Source organism: Acomys russatus, chromosome 15 (assembly GCF_903995435.1).
Source record: "Acomys russatus chromosome 15, mAcoRus1.1, whole genome shotgun sequence".
Classification (NCBI taxonomy): domain Eukaryota; kingdom Metazoa; phylum Chordata; class Mammalia; order Rodentia; family Muridae; genus Acomys; species Acomys russatus.
Window position 1 is genome coordinate 19,581,697 of NC_067151.1, and position 20,285 is coordinate 19,601,981.

Here is a 20,285-nt window from a genome sequence, read left to right on the forward strand (position 1 = left end):
AATCATTTTAGTGCAGAATTCTACCAGACTTTCAAAGAATTAATACCAATATTCCTCAAACTATTCTATAAAATAGAAATAGAAGGAACATTGCCAAAATCATTCTATGAGGCCACAATTACCCTGATACCTAAACCATACAGGCTGAACAAAGAAAGAATTTCAGGCCGTTGATGCAAAAGTACTCAATAAAATACTCACAAACAGAATCCAAGAACACATTAAAGAGATCATCCACCATGATCAAGTAGGCTTCATCCCAGGGATGCAGGGGTGGTTCAATGTATGAAAATCCATCAATGTAATCCACCATATAAACTGAAAGAAAAAAGCCAAAGGATCATTTCATTAGATACTGAAAAAAGCCTTTGACAAAATCCAATACCCCTCCATGTTAAAAAGTCTTGGAGAAAGATCAGGGATACAAGGAACATACCTGGACACAGTAAAGGCAATATACAGGAAGCCAATAGCCAATATAAAATTAAATGGAGAGAAATTTAAAACAATTCCATTAAATCGTAGCCAAAACATGGCTGCCCACTATCTCTGTATCTATTCAATATAGTACTTGAGGTCCTAGCCAGAGCTGTAAGACAACTAAAGGAGATCAAACGGATACAAATTGGAAAAGAAGACATCAAAGTATCACTATTCTTAGATGATATAATAGTGTACATAAGTGACCCCCAAAATTCTATTAGAAGACTCCTACAGCTGATAAACACCTTCATCAAAGCTGTTGGATACAAAACTTTAAAAAAAAAAATTAGTAGTCTTCCTTTATAAAAGTGATAAGTGGACTGAGAAAGAAATGAGGGAGACAACACCCTTCACAATAGCCACAAATCATATAACATACATTGGTGTTACTGTTACCAAGAAAGTGAAAGTTTTGTATGACAAGAACTTCAAGTCTTTGAAGAAAGAAATTGAAGAAGATATCAGAAGATGGAAAGATCTCCCATGCTTAAGGATTGGTAGGATTAACATAGTAAAAATCTTAAGAAAAGTAATCTACAAATTCAGTGCAATTCCCATCAAAATTCTAATACAATACTTTACAAACCTTGAAAGAGCAATACTCAACTTCATATGGAAAAATTAAAAACCCAGGATAACTTAAAAACAATTCTGTATAATAAAAGAACTTCTGGATGTATCACCATTCTTGACCTCAAGTTGTACTACAGAGCATTAGTAATGAACACTACATGCTATTGGCATAAAAACAGACAGGTTAATCAATAAATCACATCAAAGACCCAGAAATAATCCCACACACCTATGGACACCTGACTTTTTACAAAGAAGCCAAACCGTACAGTGGAAGAAAGAAAGCATCCTCAACAAATGGTACAGCTCGAACTGGATGTCTGCATATAGAAGAATGCAAATAGATCCATACTTACAACTCTGCACAAAACTCAAGTCCAAGTGAATCAAAGACCTCAATGTAAAATTTATAAACTAAATTTAATAGAAAAAAAAAGGAAATAGCCTTAAACTCATTGGTACAGGAGACAACTTACTGAACAGAACACCAACAACTCAAGCACTGTGGGTTCCTTTCTCCAAGAGGCTGGGCTGAGAATCTAGTCACAGAGTTTTCTTCAGCCTTCTGGAGGCTAGCTGAAGAAGGCTCTGCCCTGAGAACCAGTCACAAAGAAGGCCTTCTGGGCAGGGAGGGAGTGCAGGGCAGCCAAGCTCAGCCAGGGTTGAGACAATATAAATCTGTGTCCCTTCCAGGGGGGGAAGGGAGCCTCTGGCTTGTGAAGGGCCAGACCGCACTTGATTAAAATGAAAACAGTCAAGAGTCAAAGGACTAGATTTTAATTCACTAATGATAAAAGAAAGACAAAGGGAGAGAACAACTGGGGAGAAGTGGGAAGTGTGCTCCCAAACCTTCCAGACTCTGGGTTTTTAAACTAAGTGTTCTTGACTAGCAGAAGACAATCCCAGGACACTTTGGGGGTGGCGGTGCTTATCTCCAGGGTACCTTTGATATGTTTTTCTTCAAAGAGCCAGATTTTGATACCTTTTGTGTGGGTTAGGGTCTGCAAGGAACTATCTTTTTAACACATTTGGGTCTGGTGGGTTGTTATCAGCAGGGAGGAATCCGCTCACCTATGTCCCAGCAGGAAGCTTACCAGAGGGCAACGGCTCCTCTACCTGCAGACAGGGCCCACAAAGCACTAAGATCAACAATTAATAAATGAGACCTCATGAAACTGAAAACTTTCTGCAAGCAAGGGACACTGTCAATAGGTAAAAATGGCAGCTTACAGACTCAGAAAAGGTCTTTACCAGTCCTATGTCTGACAAAGGAATAGTATCCAAAATATATAAAGAACTCAAGAAATTAAATACCAACAAACCAATTAACCCTTTAAAAAATCAGGTATAAAGCTAAACAGAGAATTCTCAACAGAGGAATCTCTTAATGGCTCAGAAGCACTTAAATGTTTAACATTCTTAGTCATCAGGAAAATGCAAATCAAAACAACTCTGAGATACCATCTTACACCCATCAGAATGGAATGGCTAAGATCAAAAATTCAAGCAACATCCAAAGTGAATAAGATGACAGAGACAGGTTCCTTCCTGAACAGTCACCCAAAACTATAATGTTGGAGTATGATCTTCAGCCTTCTGGCCCAGTATATCTGACAGACATATTTGTGAGGCAGAAACTATTGAGGACTTGCTTACTCTGTCTTGGCAGAGTTTGGTTGTCAACTCTCCCTGCATCCAAGATTACTCGTTTTTAAGCAGAATTTTGTCAATGGCTGAAACAAGAACATTTTTCCCAGTGGCTGGTTTGATGCATTTGAAGCCAACTCCATAAGGAGGTTCTTTAATGCTCATCATCTTCGCTGAGGTAGGCTGGGTGTTGCCAGGAGTTAGCCTGTCTTACTGTCAATGAATCTTTCAAATAATGAAAACATCTTTAAATGCCATATTTTGTAGGTCTAACCTGTACTTCCTGTTTACTCAAGTAATTAATTTTACTCCTTCTCAAGTCTCTGATGGGGTTGAAGATCAGATAGTTTAGTTTTACAATTAAGTTAGCTGTTTAGGGGATAAGATGTTTTTAGGTCTAGATAGATGTAAGTTGATTGAGATGAGATAGAATAGATACTGATTTACATTCAGAATTTTAAACTCATCAAGAAAGGTGTTTTCTTAAAGGCTGCCAAATATAAATAGCCAAAACACTATGAATGTAACATTTATATAATTCCTGATGGTTTTGTGGTTCTTCTTGCTGTATGTAGTTTATTATATATGTATATGCAATAATACAAATGGATATGTAAAAAAGAATTTAAAAACCTCAAGAAACAGCACATGGTGGCAAGGATGTAGAACAAGAGAAACATTCTTCTATTGCTGGTTGGAGTGCAAACTTGTACAACCATTTTGGAAATCAATCTGGCACTTTCTCAGAAAATTGGGAATAAATCTACCTCAAGACCCAGCTATACCACTCCTAGGCATATACCCAAAAGATGTTCAATCATACACAAAGACATTTGCTCAACTATGTTCATAGCAGCTTTAGATGTCCCCCAACCAAAGAATGGATAAAGAAAATGTAGTACATTTATACAATGGAATACAGAAGAGGAGTAAAATAGAATAGACATCTGAAGTAGGTGGAAGGAGGGAACTTGGTGGGAGAGGAGGTGGGGAAGGAATCAAGGGGAAGGATGATGAGGGTGTCTGGAAAGAGAACAAAAATCAGTGGGGCATCTCCGGCACAGGAGAGGCTCCCAGGAATCTATGGGGCTGACCCTTGCTGAGACTCCCAGCAGCAGGAGTTAAGGAGCCTAAAGTAGCCACCTCCTGTAGCCAGGTGGGACTTCCAGTGGAGGGAGGTAGACATCAACCCAACCAGAAAATCTTTGACCTAAAAATTTTCCTGCCTACAAGAAGTGTAGGGATAAAGATGTAGGGAACAGCAAACCAATGATTGGCCCATCCATGGGAAAGAGCCAACCCTTGACACTATTAATGATATTCTGCTATGCTTGCATACAAGAGTCTAGCACAACTGTCTGCTGTGAGGCTTCATACAGCAGCTGATGGAAACAGATGCAGAGACCCACAGCCAAACAATAGGCTGAGCTCCAGGAGTTTGGTAGAAGAATGGAAAGAAGGATAGAGGGAGCTGGAGGGGTCAAGGACACCACAAGACCCACAGAGTTAACTAACCTAGCCCATGGGGGCACACAGACTGAACTAGCAGCCAAAGAGCATGCATGGGCATTCAGGTTTTTTTTTTTTTTTTATATCAGAGTCTACTGAACCTAGACCCCCTACATGTATGTGGCAGGTGTGCAGCTTGGTCATCATATGGGTCCTCTAAAAATGGGAGTAGAGGCTGTCTTTGAACCTACTGACTCCCTCTGGATTCTGTTCTCCTAGCTGTGCTGCCTTGTGAGAGGATACACTTAGTACTGCTATGATGTTAGGTGACAAGGAGAGTCAGTACCCCTTGGGGCCAGGTTCTTCTCTGAGGAGGAAATGGTGGAAGGGGCCATGAGAGTGGGGCTGGGAGGAGAGGAGGTAGTGGGCTGGGGTCTGGCTGTAACATGATTTTAATTAATTGATTTAAAAGAGACTTGCTTTGTTGCCAAGTATGGGCTCTGGTGAGAAGACGCTATATTCTTTTGTGTTAGGGTAAAATGTTCTGTAGATATCTGTTACGCCCATTTGAGTTGTTTCTTAGGTCCATCATTTCTCTGCTTCTGTCTGGATGACCTGTCCATTGGTGAGAGTCGGGTATTGAACTCTCCCACTTATTAATGTGTAGAGTTCAATGTCTGATTTAAGATTTAGTAATACTTCTTTTACAAATGTAGGTGCCCTTGCATTTGTGGCATAGGTGTTCAGAATTGAGACATCATTTAAGTCTCTTTTTCTGTTGATGATGAAATGTCCTTCCCCCTTTCTTTTGATTAGCTTGGGCTAGAAGTCTTGTTTTGTTAGATATTAAAATGATTATGCCAGCTTTTTCTTGGGTCTGTTTGCTTGGAAAACCTTTTTTTAGCCCTTTACTCTGAGGTAATGTCTATATCTGTTTCTTGTATACAGCAAAATGATGGATGCTGTTTCCACATCCATTCTATGGGCCTGTGCTTTTTTTATTTGGGGAATTGGCTCCATTGATATTGAAAGATATTAATGATCAATAATTACTAATTCCTATTATTTTGTTTGTGGGGATGGTGGGGTGTGTGTGTGTGTGTGTGTGTGTGTGTGTGTGTTTCCATTTCCCTTCTTTTAGTTTTGCTGGTGTGAAATTATTTCTTGAGTTTTCATGGGTATAATTAACCTCCTTGGGTTGAATTTTTTTACTTCTACTACCTTATGTAGAGCTATATTTGTTGCTAGATACTATTTAAGCTTAATTTTTGTCATAGAATATATTGTTTTCTCCATATTTGGTAGCAAAGTTTTGCTGGATATAGTAGTCTAGGCTGCCATTTATAGTCTCTTAAAGTCTGCAAGACATCTGTCCAGGCTCTTCTGGCTTTTAGAATCTCTGTTGAGAAGTCAGGTATAATTCTGATAGGTCTGCCTTTTATGTTACTTAGCATTTTTCCCTTGCAGCTTTTAATATTCTTTATTTGTTCTGTTTTGATTATTATGTGGCAGGAAGACTTTCTTTTTTGTACCAATTTATTTGGTATCCTGTATGCTTTTTGTACCTTTATAGGCATCTCTTTAGATTAGGAAAATTTTCTTCTATGATTTTGTTGAAAATATTTTCTGAAGTTGGGCATGGTGACACACACCTATAATCCTAGCACTCAGGCAGGCAGAGGCAGGTGGATCTCTGTAAGTTTGAAGCCAACCTGGTCTACAAAGCTAGTCCCTCCAAAAACAAAAAGAAGAAGAAGAAGAAGGAGAAGGAGAAGGAGAAGAAAGAATTTTCTTTGAGCTGCTGTGAATCTTTGTTTTTTGTTTTGTTTTGTTTTTTAATTTACTCTTAGGTTTGCACTTTTTATAGTGTCCTAGGTTTCCTGGATGTTTTGTGTCAGGAACTTTTTAGATTTAACATTTTCTTTCACCAAAGTATCAATTTCTTCTGTTGTATCTTCTATGCCTGAGATTCTCTCTTCCATCTCTTGAATTCTGTTGGTGATACTTGTGTCTGTAGTTCCTGTTTGCTTACCTAGATTTTCCTCTCCAGGATTCCCTGTTTGTGTTTTCCTTATTGCTTCGATTTCCATTTTCAGGTCTTGAAAAGGTTTATTCATTTCCTTCACCTTCTTGTTTGTGTTTTTCTGAATGTCTCTAAGGAATGCATTGACTTCGTTCCTAAGGACCTCTGTTAAAGTTGTTTTATAAAACTGATCCTGAAGGAACGGGCTATAGCTCAGAGGCACAGCTCTTGTCTCGCATGCACAAAGCCCTAAACTCCCAGGCGTGGGGAAATACAATTATTCCTGTTCTCTTTTGTTTTGTTTTACTTTTGTTGTTGCTGTTTGTTTTTTGAGACAAAGTTTCTTTGTGATAGCCTTGGCTGTCCTGGATTCCCTTTGTAGATCAGGCTGGCCTTGAACTCACAGCAATCCACCTGCCTCTGCCTCCTGAGTGCTGGGATTAAAGGCGTGTGCCACCGTGCCTGGCTTCTTGTTCTTTTCTTTAGCAAAACTGTGCTTTTATTTGCTCAACCGAGCTTTCTGGGAAGAACACATTTTCTCAATTCCAAATATGGTAGTAATTATGATTCTTATATTCTAAACCTCTTTCAAGAAGATGGTGATAATTGTGATTAGAAAGACTAAAAAAAATATGTTTTTTTCTTTAAGATATTTGCCAAATAAATAGCCCATTTGGGAGCTTACGAGTTATATATACTTAAGAGACATGTAAACTTTGATTAATTTCAGTTTTTTATTACATTTGAAAGTATGTTAACAGAGAAAAAGAAAGTATGAAGTTAGAAGGGTAGGGAGGAGATGAGGGAGGAGAAGCTGTGACCAGAGTGTATTATATAAAAAAAAGATTTTCAATAAAAAATAAACTTAAAATATGTAACTGAATTGTATGATTGGGTTTTTCCATCCAGGGTATTCTCTTTTTTTTTTTTTTTTTTTTTTTTTTTTTTTTGAGACAGGGTTTCTCTGTGTAGCTTTGGTTGTCCAGGACTCGCTTTGTAGACCAGGATGGCCTTGAACCCAGTGATCTGCCTGCCTCTGCTGGGATTACAAGCAGTAATACTGCACCCAGCTGAATATTCTCCTTTTTAACACTTAAATTTGTGAATCCTGATTTATGAGTTTAAGAATAGTTGGTCTATATTCTTTTCAAATTTTTGGTCAAAAAGGGTGAACAAGAAGGTCCTTTTACATAGCTTCAGACTAATCTTTTCATTTATACTTGTTAATCTGTTTGTTACTACTTTCATTTGAAAAGTGAGCTGCTTTAGTGTGTGCACACTTCTCAACATGGGATTAGGGCTGTGCTTTTTACCAGAAAAGGAAACTGTACTGTTCATTCATTAATATATTTTATTGCCAGGACAAAATGCAGGTTGACCAAGAAGAAGGAGGTCATCAAAAATCTCATGCTGAGCACACCCCAGAAGAGGAGATTGACCACACTGGGGCCAAAACAAAGGTTGTTTTCCTTATTGTGTGCTGTGCATTTGGGTCTTTGTCAGGATTGGATTTTGTGTTTGCTTGTTTGGCTGTGTCTATTTTAGACAAGGTCTCCTTGTGTGTAGTGCAGGCCTGTCTCACCTTGTGGTGCTCCCTCCTCATCCTCACAAGTAGTTGGGTCACAGACCTGCACTAACTGTATGTGGCAGAGATGGGATGGATGGATGGATGGATGATCTGATTATTGTATTCTACTTGCTTTTCAATATTCTTAGTAATTTAAACTGCAGTACAATAGAGAAGCATAGAATTCTTAGAACCAAAATACTTACATTGCAGAGTTTACTTAAAAGATTTTTAAAAGAACAAGACATAAAGTATAATTATCTTTTAACAAGGAAAAAGATATTTTATAATAACATTTCTTTTCACTAGAAATTATAGTTTCAGATAAATGGAGAAACAGAGAAGTTCCAAATAAAGACAATTTAAATTTGTAACGCTCTGCATGACATTTTTGTCATATCATATTTTTCTTTTAAAAAATCTTTGTGGAGTAGAAAACAAGGTTTCATTATGCAGCCCTGGCTAGCCTGGAATTTATTATGTAGACCAGGCTGGCTGGCATTAAACTCAGAGACCTGCCTGTCTCTGCTTCCAGAGTTATGGAATTAATGGTATATGCTACCATACCCACCTGAAAATATTTCAATGTGAGCATCTGAGGCAACTGTGGTAGCAGGAAGATGCTGAGCTGGTGGGCTTATATCTTACCATCTTCCAGGTCTATTGTCATGAGAGCATCAGACCGCACTGACTTTTTAGGCCTCTCTGAATAAGATGAATCTAGGGCTGGGAGTTAGTTCATTGGTAAGTGTAGCTCCAGTGCCATGCTACCATCATGAAACTCTGCTGCCCTGTACTGAAGTTTGTATGATTATTTTCCTTAGAGAGTTTAAATTCTAGATTATAAAATTATTTACAGTCTTGTAAGATGTGTTAGTGTTTTATTTCTGCTTATGGCCTAATACTGCATTGTATCAGTGCATCCCACATTCTAATTGATTTATTCATTAGTGATGAGCATTTACAGTGTATATTTCCTGTTGAGAATGTTACTTTTGACATGTTTCCTGTGTCTATGTTTTTATTTTCTTCAACACATACTTAGCAGAGGAATTATTAGTCATAACATTTAAGTGTTTAAACATTTTGAAGAGCCTCAGCACACTCTCTCTCTTCTCCCCCCCCTCTTGTGTGTGTGTGTGTGTGTGTGTGTGTGTGTGTGTGTGTACATATATGCTAAAACTTTTATGTGGAGATCAAAGTACAACTTGCACTCGGATCCTCAGGATTGCCCTCAGGTTGTCCAGCTTAGCAGCAAATTGCCATTAACCATCTCAATGGCTCAGCTGTTTTAAAAACTGGCAACAGCTATACTACAGTTAATAGTCTCACCCACAGTTTGAGAAGGGTTCCAATTTTTCTATACCCTTAATTATATTTGCTTTCCTTTGTCAAGAATTATAGCCACAGTATCGTATGTGAAGTAGTAGTTCATTACAGCCTTGGGTTTCCAACTCCATAGTCCCAATGTAAAAAGGACTGAGCATTAAACCGAATATAGAAGGCTAATCAAATTGGTTTTTGTGTGTGGAGGCATTGGGGTGACACTGGAAATTGAATCCAGAGTTTGTGCATGCTGGACCAGCCCTTGACTACGGAGCTTCGTTCCCAGCCAGTACTGTCACATTTCCAAATATAGCAGACAGCAATAGGTTTGCTTGGCTTTATTTTTTTTGTTGTTTGTTTCACCTCTAAAATTTATATTTGTTAGTTTCCGAAAGTTTCACTTTTGATTTGAATTTCTTTTCCAGTCACTTCCTTCAGACATGCAAGACCGCATAAATCAAACTATTAAAAAAGGAAAAGTCAAGAGTATTGATCTACCTATCCAGAGTAGCCTATACAGACAACTGACCCAAGATCTTCTCAATAGCTACATTGAAAATGAGGTATATTGTTGGAGTTGCTGTTGAATAGTTGCTAAAAGCATTGATATTGTATAGAAGTAAGAGGTGGTCTATGAAATCTAGGTGATCTGGGTTGCAATTATTAAGAATTAGAAACATAGCAATAAACTGCTTTTGACGAAACAGTAAGTTGTATTAGTACCTTATGTAGTACTTTCATCCTAGTTACATGAAGAAGAGTGTCCACTTTACAGAAAAACCTTTCTGAGGCTGATCCTTAGACACACACACACACACACACACACACACACACACACACACTCACACTCACACACACACACCCCGCCGCTATTTTTGTAAAGGTAGCCTAGGCTGGCCGCCAACTCATTATGTAATTGAAGATGACGTTGAACCCCGGATCCTCCTGCCTCTAGGTTCTAGGATTGTGAATATGTGCCACCACCCTTGGCTCCCTCTTTTATTATCTTTAACAGTAATAAAATAGGAAGCTCCCTTTTTGTTCTCTTATTTTGGCTTAGTTGAGTGATTCTTTGCGTTTTGTTTTTAGGGAAGTGTTAAGGCAGGGTCTTCCTGTGTGGCACAGGCTGGATTAAATCTCCAGATCTTTCTTCCTCTGCCTTCTGAGTTCTGAGATCAGACGTGTGATGTCTCCCCTTGCCTAGCAAGCCCCCTTTTTAAATATGTGATACTTCGACTGTTCATAGTGTTGATTAATGATGTTAAACTCTGTTGTCATGTTCACATTTTCTTTCATGCTCTTGCCTGTTTCATGTTTAGTTCCAGTCTCTCGACAAGGAAGTGAGTTCTTTCTTTAGTAGTAACTGTATAAAGTGATTATATTTATCCTTTAGGTTTATATTGAAATGGTGGCTCCTAATTCCTACAAGCATTAGGTCAATGTTGGAAGCATGCTGCATTCAGCCCTTTACATGAAGAGATTTTGATTTTACAGGGCTTGCTTTTTATAAAGTGCCAATACATAATACCTATTCATTAGTAAGGCTCTATTCATGCATAATAGTTTCTAAAGGTCTCATATAATACTCAGAATTTATGTTTGGAGCTGAATTTTTACCGGAGAAGGAATTGTAGGAAACTCTAGTTATGTGCAAAATGAGACTTTCATTGTTAAATGTCTCTTTCCAAAATATGCTACTGTATCCTTGTGTTTAGAAAACCAGGTGCTTTTAAGTGAAAACTTTCTTCAAGAATTATAATTGCTTTTTCTTTACTTTTGATCACAACAGTTCTTGCTAACATCTTTAAAGTTTTCAAACAAGATGTGTAGGTCCTGTTAAGAGTTACAGCTTATTAGTGGGGAGGCCTGATGGCACTCAAAGAATAAGCAGGCTACCAAGATGAGACTTGATAGCTTATGACCATATAGTGGAGGAGGAGGTCCCCCTCGGTCATAGACCTAGGGGAGGGGAATAGGGTGAAAGCGGGAGGGAGGGAGGATATAAGTGATGGGATATCAGTTGAGTTGTAATCTGAATAAATTAATTTTAAAAATAACACACACACACACACACACACACACACACACACACACACACACAGTTACAGTTTAGCCGGCTGTGGTGGCACACACCTTTGATCCTAGCACTCAGGGAGGCAGAAGCAGGAGGATCTTAGTGAGTTCAAGGTCAGCCTGGTCAACAAAGCAAGTCTAGGACAGCCAAAGCTACACAGAGAAACCCTGTCTCAAAAGACCAAAAAAAAAAAAAAAAAAAAAGAATCTTCCTCCTTTTGACAACTTACATAAATGGAATCAGACAGTACTTGTCTTTTTGTGCCTGTTTTGTTTTACGTAGCATAATCTTAGGGTTCGCTCATATGTAAAACTTTCTTTCTCAGCCTCATAGTTGTGTTGTATGTGCACGCATATCATTTATCTGTCCATCAGTTAATGGATGCTTCGGTTTATGCTTCTGGTGATAATGATGCTTCAGGAAACACTGGCATGCAAATATCTGGGGAGTATCTGCTTTCCACTCATTTGAGTATATACTCAGGAGTAGGATTGCTAGATTTAAGATGAATTATAAGTCTGCACTTGGGCCGAGTGTGGTGGCGCATGCCTTTAAGCCCAGCACTCAGGGTAGAGGCAGGCGGATCATTGTGAGTTCGAGGCCTACCTGGTCTACAAAGCAAGTACAGGACAGCCAAGGCTACACAGAGAGACTTTGTCTCAAAAAACAAAAACAAAAAAATAAATAAATAAACCAAGAAAACAAAAAAATAAAATAAAATTTAAAAGTCTTCACTTATATTTATTTAGTATGTATTTATTTTCATTTATTACTTGAGTCAAGATCTCACTATGTAACTCATGCTGGCCCCCAAATCACAGAAATCTGCCTACATCTACATCTCAAGTGCTGGGACTAAAGACACCCACCACTGTGCACAGCTTGTATTTATTTGTTTTTGAAGAACCTCCATACTGTTCCTGTGATTCATGCCTGTGGGATGTTTTATTCTCACCAGTGTACCAAGAGTTCAGTTTTTTTCTACAATCTCAAAGATTCTGTTCTGGTTTTGTTTTTTGTTTCTTGTTTTTGTTTTTTTGTTGTTGGTGGTTTTGTTTTGTTTTGTTTTGTTTTTTTGAGACAGGGTTTCTCTTTAATCCTGAGTGCTGGATTAAAGGCATGCACCACCACACCCAGGATTTTTTTGTTTTTTTTTTTTTAATATGCTTCTCCCTCCCCCCCCCCTTTTTTTCTTTTTCAAGACAGAGTTTCTCTGTGTAGCCTTGACTGTCTTAGACTTGCTATGTAGATCAGGCTGGTCTTGAACTCACAGCGATCCACCTGCCTCTGTCTTCTAAGTGCTGGGATTAAAGGCATGTGCCACCACACCTGGCAAAATATGCTCCTTTTAGAAGGTAAGAAGTGGAGCCAGACATGATGATGTACTCCTTTAATCCCAGCACTCTGGAGACAGAAGCAGGTGGATATCTGTGAGTTCAAGGCCAGCCTGATCTACAAAGTGAGTCTAGGACAGCCAAGGCTCTGTAACACAGAGAAACCCTATCTCGAAAGCTTAAAAAAAAGGGGGGGGGGTATCATGTATCATGTATTTAACTAACAGTTCTCTAATGTGTGTTTTTATGACAATCTGGAACTTTTTGAATAGGGGAAGATGATCATGCAGGATAAATTAGAGAAAGAAAGAAACGACGCTAAAAACGCTGTTGAAGAATACGTCTATGATTTCAGAGATAAGTTGGGCACTGTCTATGGCAAGTTCATCACTCCAGAAGTAAGTCTGAAGGCGTAAAAACCTACTTGAATGTTCATTTGAAAATCCTAGCATGAATTATATCAAAAAGTATATAGAATTTGTTATTGTCAACTTTTGAACCTATATGGGGATGGTTCCTAATGATTTTTCAAGATGCAGATAGTGAAAACATGTTTATAAATAAGGTCAGAATAATTTGGTATCGAACTAAAGAGTATCTCTTAATTACTTTATTTATAAGAAAGGCACTTGTAATTAAAGTCTCTTTAATATATAATTAGGACATGAATAAACTGTCTGCAATGTTAGAAGATACAGAAAACTGGCTTTATGAAGAAGGAGAGGACCAACCTAAACAAGTTTATGTGGATAAGCTTCAGGAGCTAAAGGTTAGTAAATTGCTTTAAGTGGTGCATGGATATTAACTGAGACATTTAAGCTTTGTAAAGATTATGATTCTCAATTTGGCTCATCTTACCAGGCATGGTGGTTGTGCCTTTAATCTCAGCTCTTGGGACAGAAGCTGCTGGAGCTCTTATGAGTCTGAGCCAACCTGGTCTACATAGTGAGTTCCAAGGTAGCCAGGGCTACACAAAGAAACCGTGTCTCAAAAATAAAATAAAATTTGAAATCAGGTTTTAAATTTGTGAATTCTGTATATGGTAGGATAGTTTTTACTATGTTTTTAAAATGGTTCTATGAAGTTTTAGCACCTTGCTTTGAAAGGATTGACAGTTTTTTTGGTTGGGTCTTTGAGTTTGAAAAGAGTCAACATGAATGGTTTTTTTTATATATATAAAATGAGATTAAAAGTAGGATAAAGGCCACTATAATACATGTGTTTATGGAAAAATAGAAAAGACATATTTTTGTCGTTGCCTGTTTATCATTTATAAGAGGCAAATAAATGTATTCTGTTAACCCTATTCATCCTTTTTAAATGCTTCTTGTGTTAATAGAAATATGGCCAGCCCATTCAAATGAAGTACGTAGAGCATGAGGAGAGACCAAAAGCTTTAAACGACTTGGGGAAAAAGATTCAGCTTGTCCTGAAAGTGATAGAAGCGTACAGGAACAAGGTACTGGGGGCATGGTGCTGATGGTGACCATAGAAGTCTTCCACTCCAGAGCTGCAGCCGTTTACCACTTGTCAGGGACTGCGCATTCCAAACGCACAGTTTCTTAGTGAAGAATTACTAGGCAAGGAGTCCAGGACACTTACAATCTGAGGGTTTCACCTTGTAGAATTTCCTGAAGTCATAGCTTAAGTTTAATCTGGTGACAAAATCCATTGTTTTATTTTTGTGTTTCTTACAAGGAAAAAGTCTTCCTTGCCTCGCAGCTGCCAGACTGTATTCTGCTGCTGCTTGCCTGAGGTTCCTGATCGTCTATCTGTCATTCTTCCATAATCTCCATTTATTCTTCCAGCACACTCAAACCTCTCATAACTCTCCACTGTTCTGAAGCTTCAGGTTGGACAATATGCACCATATGTCCTTTTGGAAAGAGAAGTAAGTGACCAGTCAAGCATCTGAACAGGGCATAGCCACCTTTCTAAGAGATTACTGGTTCAAACCTTACAGTCTTTCCTTTGTCCACATCTTCACTGCTGCTGTTTATTTCAGCAGACCAGTAGACACAGCCCTATTCGAGAAAACTCAGGAGAAGCAAGACCATCTTGTTGAATTTGTCCAATGGGGAGGGTTTACTGCTCACCACCTTACATACTCAGTGAGGACCCGGATGTGATCATTAACGTTAACACTGTGTCCGTATGCAGGAGAGAGCAGCACCAGAACCATGCAGGCATGGCATCATCCCAAAAGCTTAGATTCACCAAGCACTTAGTAAACCCTAAGCACTGTGAGTCCTGGATTGTCACACACTCTCCTCACCAGGGTATTTAGTATCTGTGAACTATGAATGCTGTTTTCTCACTTCACATATTAGAAAATCTGGAAGCTTACAGTTTGTTGGATTAGACAGATTGTAAATGATGGGATTCAGGAGTCAAACCAAAGTAGCTGGTGTCCCTGTGTACACTGTTTCCCAATATATACTCAATTCTTTATGTCAGAAAAGAATTGAAGGAAGCCAGGGCTCAGAATGTATGAAAAAGAAATGTTCTTGAAAACTGAACTGTGGGCCAGTGAGATGGTTTCAATAAAGGCTGATGAACTAATTAAATTCAATCCTAAGGACACACACGATGGTAGGAAAGACCTGACTCCTGTAGGTGCCCTCTGACCTTCACAAGTGTGGGTCCCACACCTGCCCCACCCCCACACACACTTGGGGGAAACATACTGAAAGCTGGTGTGACTTATACCTGGGGAGGGACAGATGCCTGATCACAGAGGGCCTCATCTCAGCTGTTGTGAAAGTTTGAGGTTTATTCTAATACAATTAGCTTGGGTTTAGAGTACAGAGGCAATATGACTTGACTTAGTTGGTAAAGAATCTAGTAGTAGACTAGGACATTATTAGAATAATACAGTCAAGAGATGGTGGATCTGGGTGTGGTAGTGCACACCTTTAATCCCAGCACTAGGGAGGTAGAGGCAGGCAGATCTGTGAGTTCAAGGCCAGCCTGGTCTACAGAGTGAGTCCAGGACAGCCAAGACTACACAGAGAAACCCTATCTTGAAGAAAAAAAGAAAGAAAGAGAAAGAAGAAAAAGGAAGAATAAATAAATAAATAAATGATGGAAGCGCAAACCAGATAATGAAGGACCAATAGTGATGAGAGTTTTGTATTTATTTTGCTTATAAGGTAGACATATAACAGCCCAAAATTATCCAAAACATTTAAATATGGATGGGGGTAGCATTTTAAATATTTTGGCATGGAGAAAACTCCAAAAAGTAGGTGATAATGTAATAAGTTTATTAAATAGTAGTAGAGATTTCAGACTTTACAAATAGAGAGTTACAGGAAAAGGCTCAAGCTACAGATAATTTTAAAAGGCATATTCGTTGATTATGCAAATAACCTAGCAAGAAAACAATCCATGAGACAGTTAGAAGCTGAATAAAATGTAGCAGCCTAGAACTCAAGTCCAATGTGATGATGTGTAATTTGTAATCTTACAAAGAAAACTTGAATGTCCGATAAGGCTTAACAGTTTTGAAAATGGCATTCCCATGGTCCCTGTTTTCACCTTTGGGGTTTAATTACAATGCTTAAGAGGCTAAGTCAGAGGATCAGGACAAGCCCAGGTATGGCTAGGTGAGATTGTCTCAAAAAAATTAGGGAAAAATAAATACAGCAAAAGAATTTTGCTTAAAAATGTTTTTAATTAGCATATGCGGTATTAGGTTTTATTGTGTATTTTTTAAAGGAAATTTGTTTGGGTTGATCCTCTCCCTTCACCCCTTCTGCTTCTTCCTACATCCAATTACTCGTCACCTCATTCTGACTTCATGTCATGTGTGTCCTCTTGTCCTCTTCCCCTTCCTCAACACTTTTTTTCCTCCGTATTCATGCTGCTCCTCTAGGATGTCCGTAATCTTTACCAGGAAACCCTCTTGCTTTTATGTCCTGTTGCTGCTGCTTTCTGCTCTGCTTGCTACTTACATAAATTGACTTTCTGGGTGGTTTCCCAGATGTATTAGCTGCAACTGTGCCTTTTACACAAAATTTCTTTGTCTTTTTTATTTTTATCAAGACTGCACCACCTAGTTTTATGGTATGTTCAGAATTTTCTTTTTCGCTCACTATATACCTGTGTACCTATTTTCTCCCAAGTCTGTATAAATTCTACTCTATGCTAGCTTCTCTTGCCCAATGCAGACCCTCTACTAAAGGTTATTTTCCAAAGCTGACTTCTGGGAGACCTTTGCAAGTCTGCACTAATTTTGTTCTTTCTCCTGGTCTCTTCAGTTTGTGTCATCTTGTATGGGGCATCTTTACATGAATATATATGAAGTATGTTATAAATAAAAATTTTAATGTTTTATGGAGAAATTATCAACAAGCCAACTACCAAAAATAAGTTCTTTTTCTTTTACAACTTCATTAATTTCTAATAGGATGAAAGATATGATCATCTGGATTCTGCTGAAATGGAAAAAGTTGAAAAGTACATCAGTGACTCCATGAACTGGCTGAACACTAAGATGAATGCACAGAACAAATTAAGTCTTACTCAAGATCCTGTGGTAAAAGTGTCAGAAATAGTTGCAAAGTCAAAGGTAAGAAACTAAAATTCCCTAAACAATGTTTTATTGACGTGTGTGAAAGGATGCAGTGAGTGTGTGGGCACACATGCCATGGTTCACAGGAGCTCTGAGGACAACTTTGTTGTGGTTGGTTCTTGGCTTCCACTTTCAGCTGGTTTTAAGGATAGAACTCAGATCGCCAGGCTGGCCTAGCAGGCACCCTTACCTGCTAAACCATCTTGCTGGCTAAAACTTTCTTTTTAATAGGTTTAAGCACTAAAACACATTTTCACACTCTGAGAAACCATCAATTTGCATAAGACCATTTAGGCCAGGCTTTGCTTTGCGGACTTCAGCAACTCAAGGTTGTTTATGATGGAGTCTCTACTGTTTTGAGGCACTGCTGGTTGCTAAGTCCCAGGAGTGACTGAATGAGATACAGTGGTGTGATCAACATCACCATCAAGATCCCCTGAGCCCTCTGCCAGCTTCACTGCAACCGGCCCATCTTTGGAATGTGAAATCTTCCACTATGAAATCCTGTTTTTAATTTTACATAATCTCAGATAAACTTTGAAAATTAATAAACAACTGATTTAAAAAATGTCAAAATCTATTTTTAAAAAACATGGCACCAAAATTATGCAAAGATGAAAATAGAGACACTGGGTTAGGGAGTGACAAAGAGGTGTGTACCCAGTCACTAAGAATGCAGGTGGTTTTTTCTGTATCATGTGCTGTGTTTACATTTATAATATTTGCCATAGTTGGAAATATGTGAAACAGTGAGTCCTCTTCCCTGACCAATTTCGACTTGTACGACTTTTCTGGAACATTTTGTCAGTGCATATACACACATATATGTAGAAATCTGAAGTAAATGTATACCTATTAGCTAAAAATCTCTCGGAGTTACTACTATAAATGTGACATAGCTGTCAAACGTTTTAGTTGTAAAGATATTATTACAAAATATTGAGTAAAGATGAGTACAGAACCTTAATAAAGTCACATGTATGCATGAAACACAGCTCTCACTTCATAAGGAATACGTATATAATTTATTTTAGGCCCAATATGAGTGATCATGGACCATGAAAATAGATTCAGGTTGATCTGAATAGCATTTCATCATGGAAGTAGTCTCATAAACTTAGTGTCTAAACAAAATAAGTCATAAATCAAGACATTTACCAAATACATCTGTGGAGAATACAGCAGCAGGAAAATCCCAACTGCAAGTTTTAGACACCCCTGATGACATTCGTGGCTTCGGGCATGGTGGCAGCTACTGCTCTGATAAGTTAGTCCATCCCAAATGTTTACCTGAGAGCGGAAAGGATGTTGTGGTGGAGTGGATAGGAATGGCCCCCAAAGACTCATGTGTTTGAATGCTTGGCCATAGGGAGTGACACTATTAGGAGGTGTGGCCTTGTTGGAGAAAGTGTGTCATTGTTGAGGTGAGCCCTGATGTCTCTTATGCTCAAGCTATTACCAGTGTAGCACCCAGTCTCCTGCTGCCTGAGTGTCAAGATGTGGACTTCTCAGCTCTTTCTCTAACACTGTGTCTTACTTACTGCCATGTTTCCTATCATGATGATAATGGACTAAACCTATGAAACTGTTAAGCTAGCCCCAATTAAATGGTTCCCTTTATAATAGTCGCTGTGCTCATGGTGTCTCTTCATAGCAGTAAAACACAAACTAAGACAGATGTGAAGATAAACATAAAGGGGGCGGGGCTAAAGGTGGCCCATAATTTTAGTTCTAGATCAGCAGCATGCCAGCTCTACACAATCACAATGTTCTAATTAGTGAGCCATACTGTAGACAGGGTTTTTTTTTTTTTCTAGGAGTTTCAGTTTATACAGTATAACTACATATATACAATTTTGTGTGTGTGTGTGTCTGTGTGTGTGTGTGTGTGTGTAAGAGTCTAACATCTAGAAGGTTATTTAGGTGTTAATTTTAAAGGATTTTTCCCCTTTGTTATTTTTTGTACATGGTATTTTTTTTTTCTTCTTAAAAGCAAGTACTATATAATTAAGGGGGAAGTTTTGGAGTATTTTGTTATTGGTTTGGTTTGGGGTTTTTGTTGTTGTTGTTGTTTGTTTGTTGTTTTTGTCTTGGGTTTTGTTTTGTTTTGTTTTTGGTTTGTTTGGGTTTTTTTGGTTTGGTTTTTTTGTTTTGTTTTGTTTTTGTTTTTTTGGGTTTTTTGTTTTTGGTTTTGGTTTTTGGAACCAGGGTTTCTCTGAGTAGCCCTGGCTATCCTCAACTCATTTTGTAGCCCAAGCTGGCCTCGAACTCACAGAGATCTGCCTTTCTTGCTTCCCTGAGTGCTGGGATTATAGGTGTGTGCCACTGCACCTAATCAAAAAAGTTTTCAATTCCATTTTTTTCCAAGAAGCTTGTAAGTACTTCAATGTGGATAGATAAGAAGTGGACTCATCCAGAACAATTTGTAACTAGACTATCCTCCCTGGCTTGTAACTAGACCCTCTCCTATGCTGGGGTGTGCAGGTATTACTCCCTGTTATAAGATGTTTGTTCCAAACTTGGGAGAAACTTTACAGTTTTATCACTTGAACTAAGAATCTTTCATTTCTGAGTAAAAAGCAAGGAAAGAGAAAATGTTTTAGGTTTCATTTAAGCACTATTACTTGCATTTGCTTTCTTGGCTTATCAGGAAAATTAAAAGCAAATTGCCCATGAAGTGTCACCAGCATGACTGCCTACCCAAACATGAGCTGAACAGGATGACAATAGACATGCCAAAGTGGACAGGGAAAAGTGTACAAGCCCTCAACCCTATCCAAACAACCACATGCCACTAGAGAATGCTGAGAGTGGGAGAAACAGTCTTTCCCAGAGAACATACCAATTGCTTATTCAATACCAAGTGGATCAGCCCTGAAAACATGTGTGTGTGTGTGTGTTTGTGTATATATATATATATGTATTGATATATTGAATAATATATATGTATTACATATACATGCATGCATACAACAACAATTAAACAAGAAGCCGTATATTTGAAGGAGAGCAAGAAGGTTATAGGAGGCTATGGAGGGAGGAAAGGGAAGGGAGAAATCTCATTATGTTATAATCTCAATGCTGTGAGTTTGAGGCCAGCCTGGTCTACAAAGAGAATCTAGGACAGCCAAGGCGGCAAAGAGAAACCGAATAAATAAATAAATAAATAAATAAAAATAAAAACATTGCTTTCATATAAATGTTTAGAAACTTAAATTTAAATGTATTAACAT

At 38.3% G+C, this 20,285-nt stretch overlaps 1 protein-coding gene across 1 annotated transcript in view; it reads left to right on the forward strand.

Annotated features, from left to right (window-relative positions):
• Hspa4l (heat shock protein family A (Hsp70) member 4 like) overlaps positions 1-20,285 on the forward strand; it is a 48,750-nt gene that overhangs the window by 26,897 nt on the left and 1,568 nt on the right. Inside the window, exons 13-18 of the mRNA XM_051157092.1 lie at positions 7,537-7,635; positions 9,494-9,631; positions 12,749-12,874; positions 13,138-13,245; positions 13,816-13,935; positions 16,888-17,049. Of these exons, the coding sequence (XP_051013049.1) occupies positions 7,537-7,635; positions 9,494-9,631; positions 12,749-12,874; positions 13,138-13,245; positions 13,816-13,935; positions 16,888-17,049 (753 nt within the window). The remainder of the gene's footprint in view (positions 1-7,536; positions 7,636-9,493; positions 9,632-12,748; positions 12,875-13,137; positions 13,246-13,815; positions 13,936-16,887; positions 17,050-20,285) is intronic.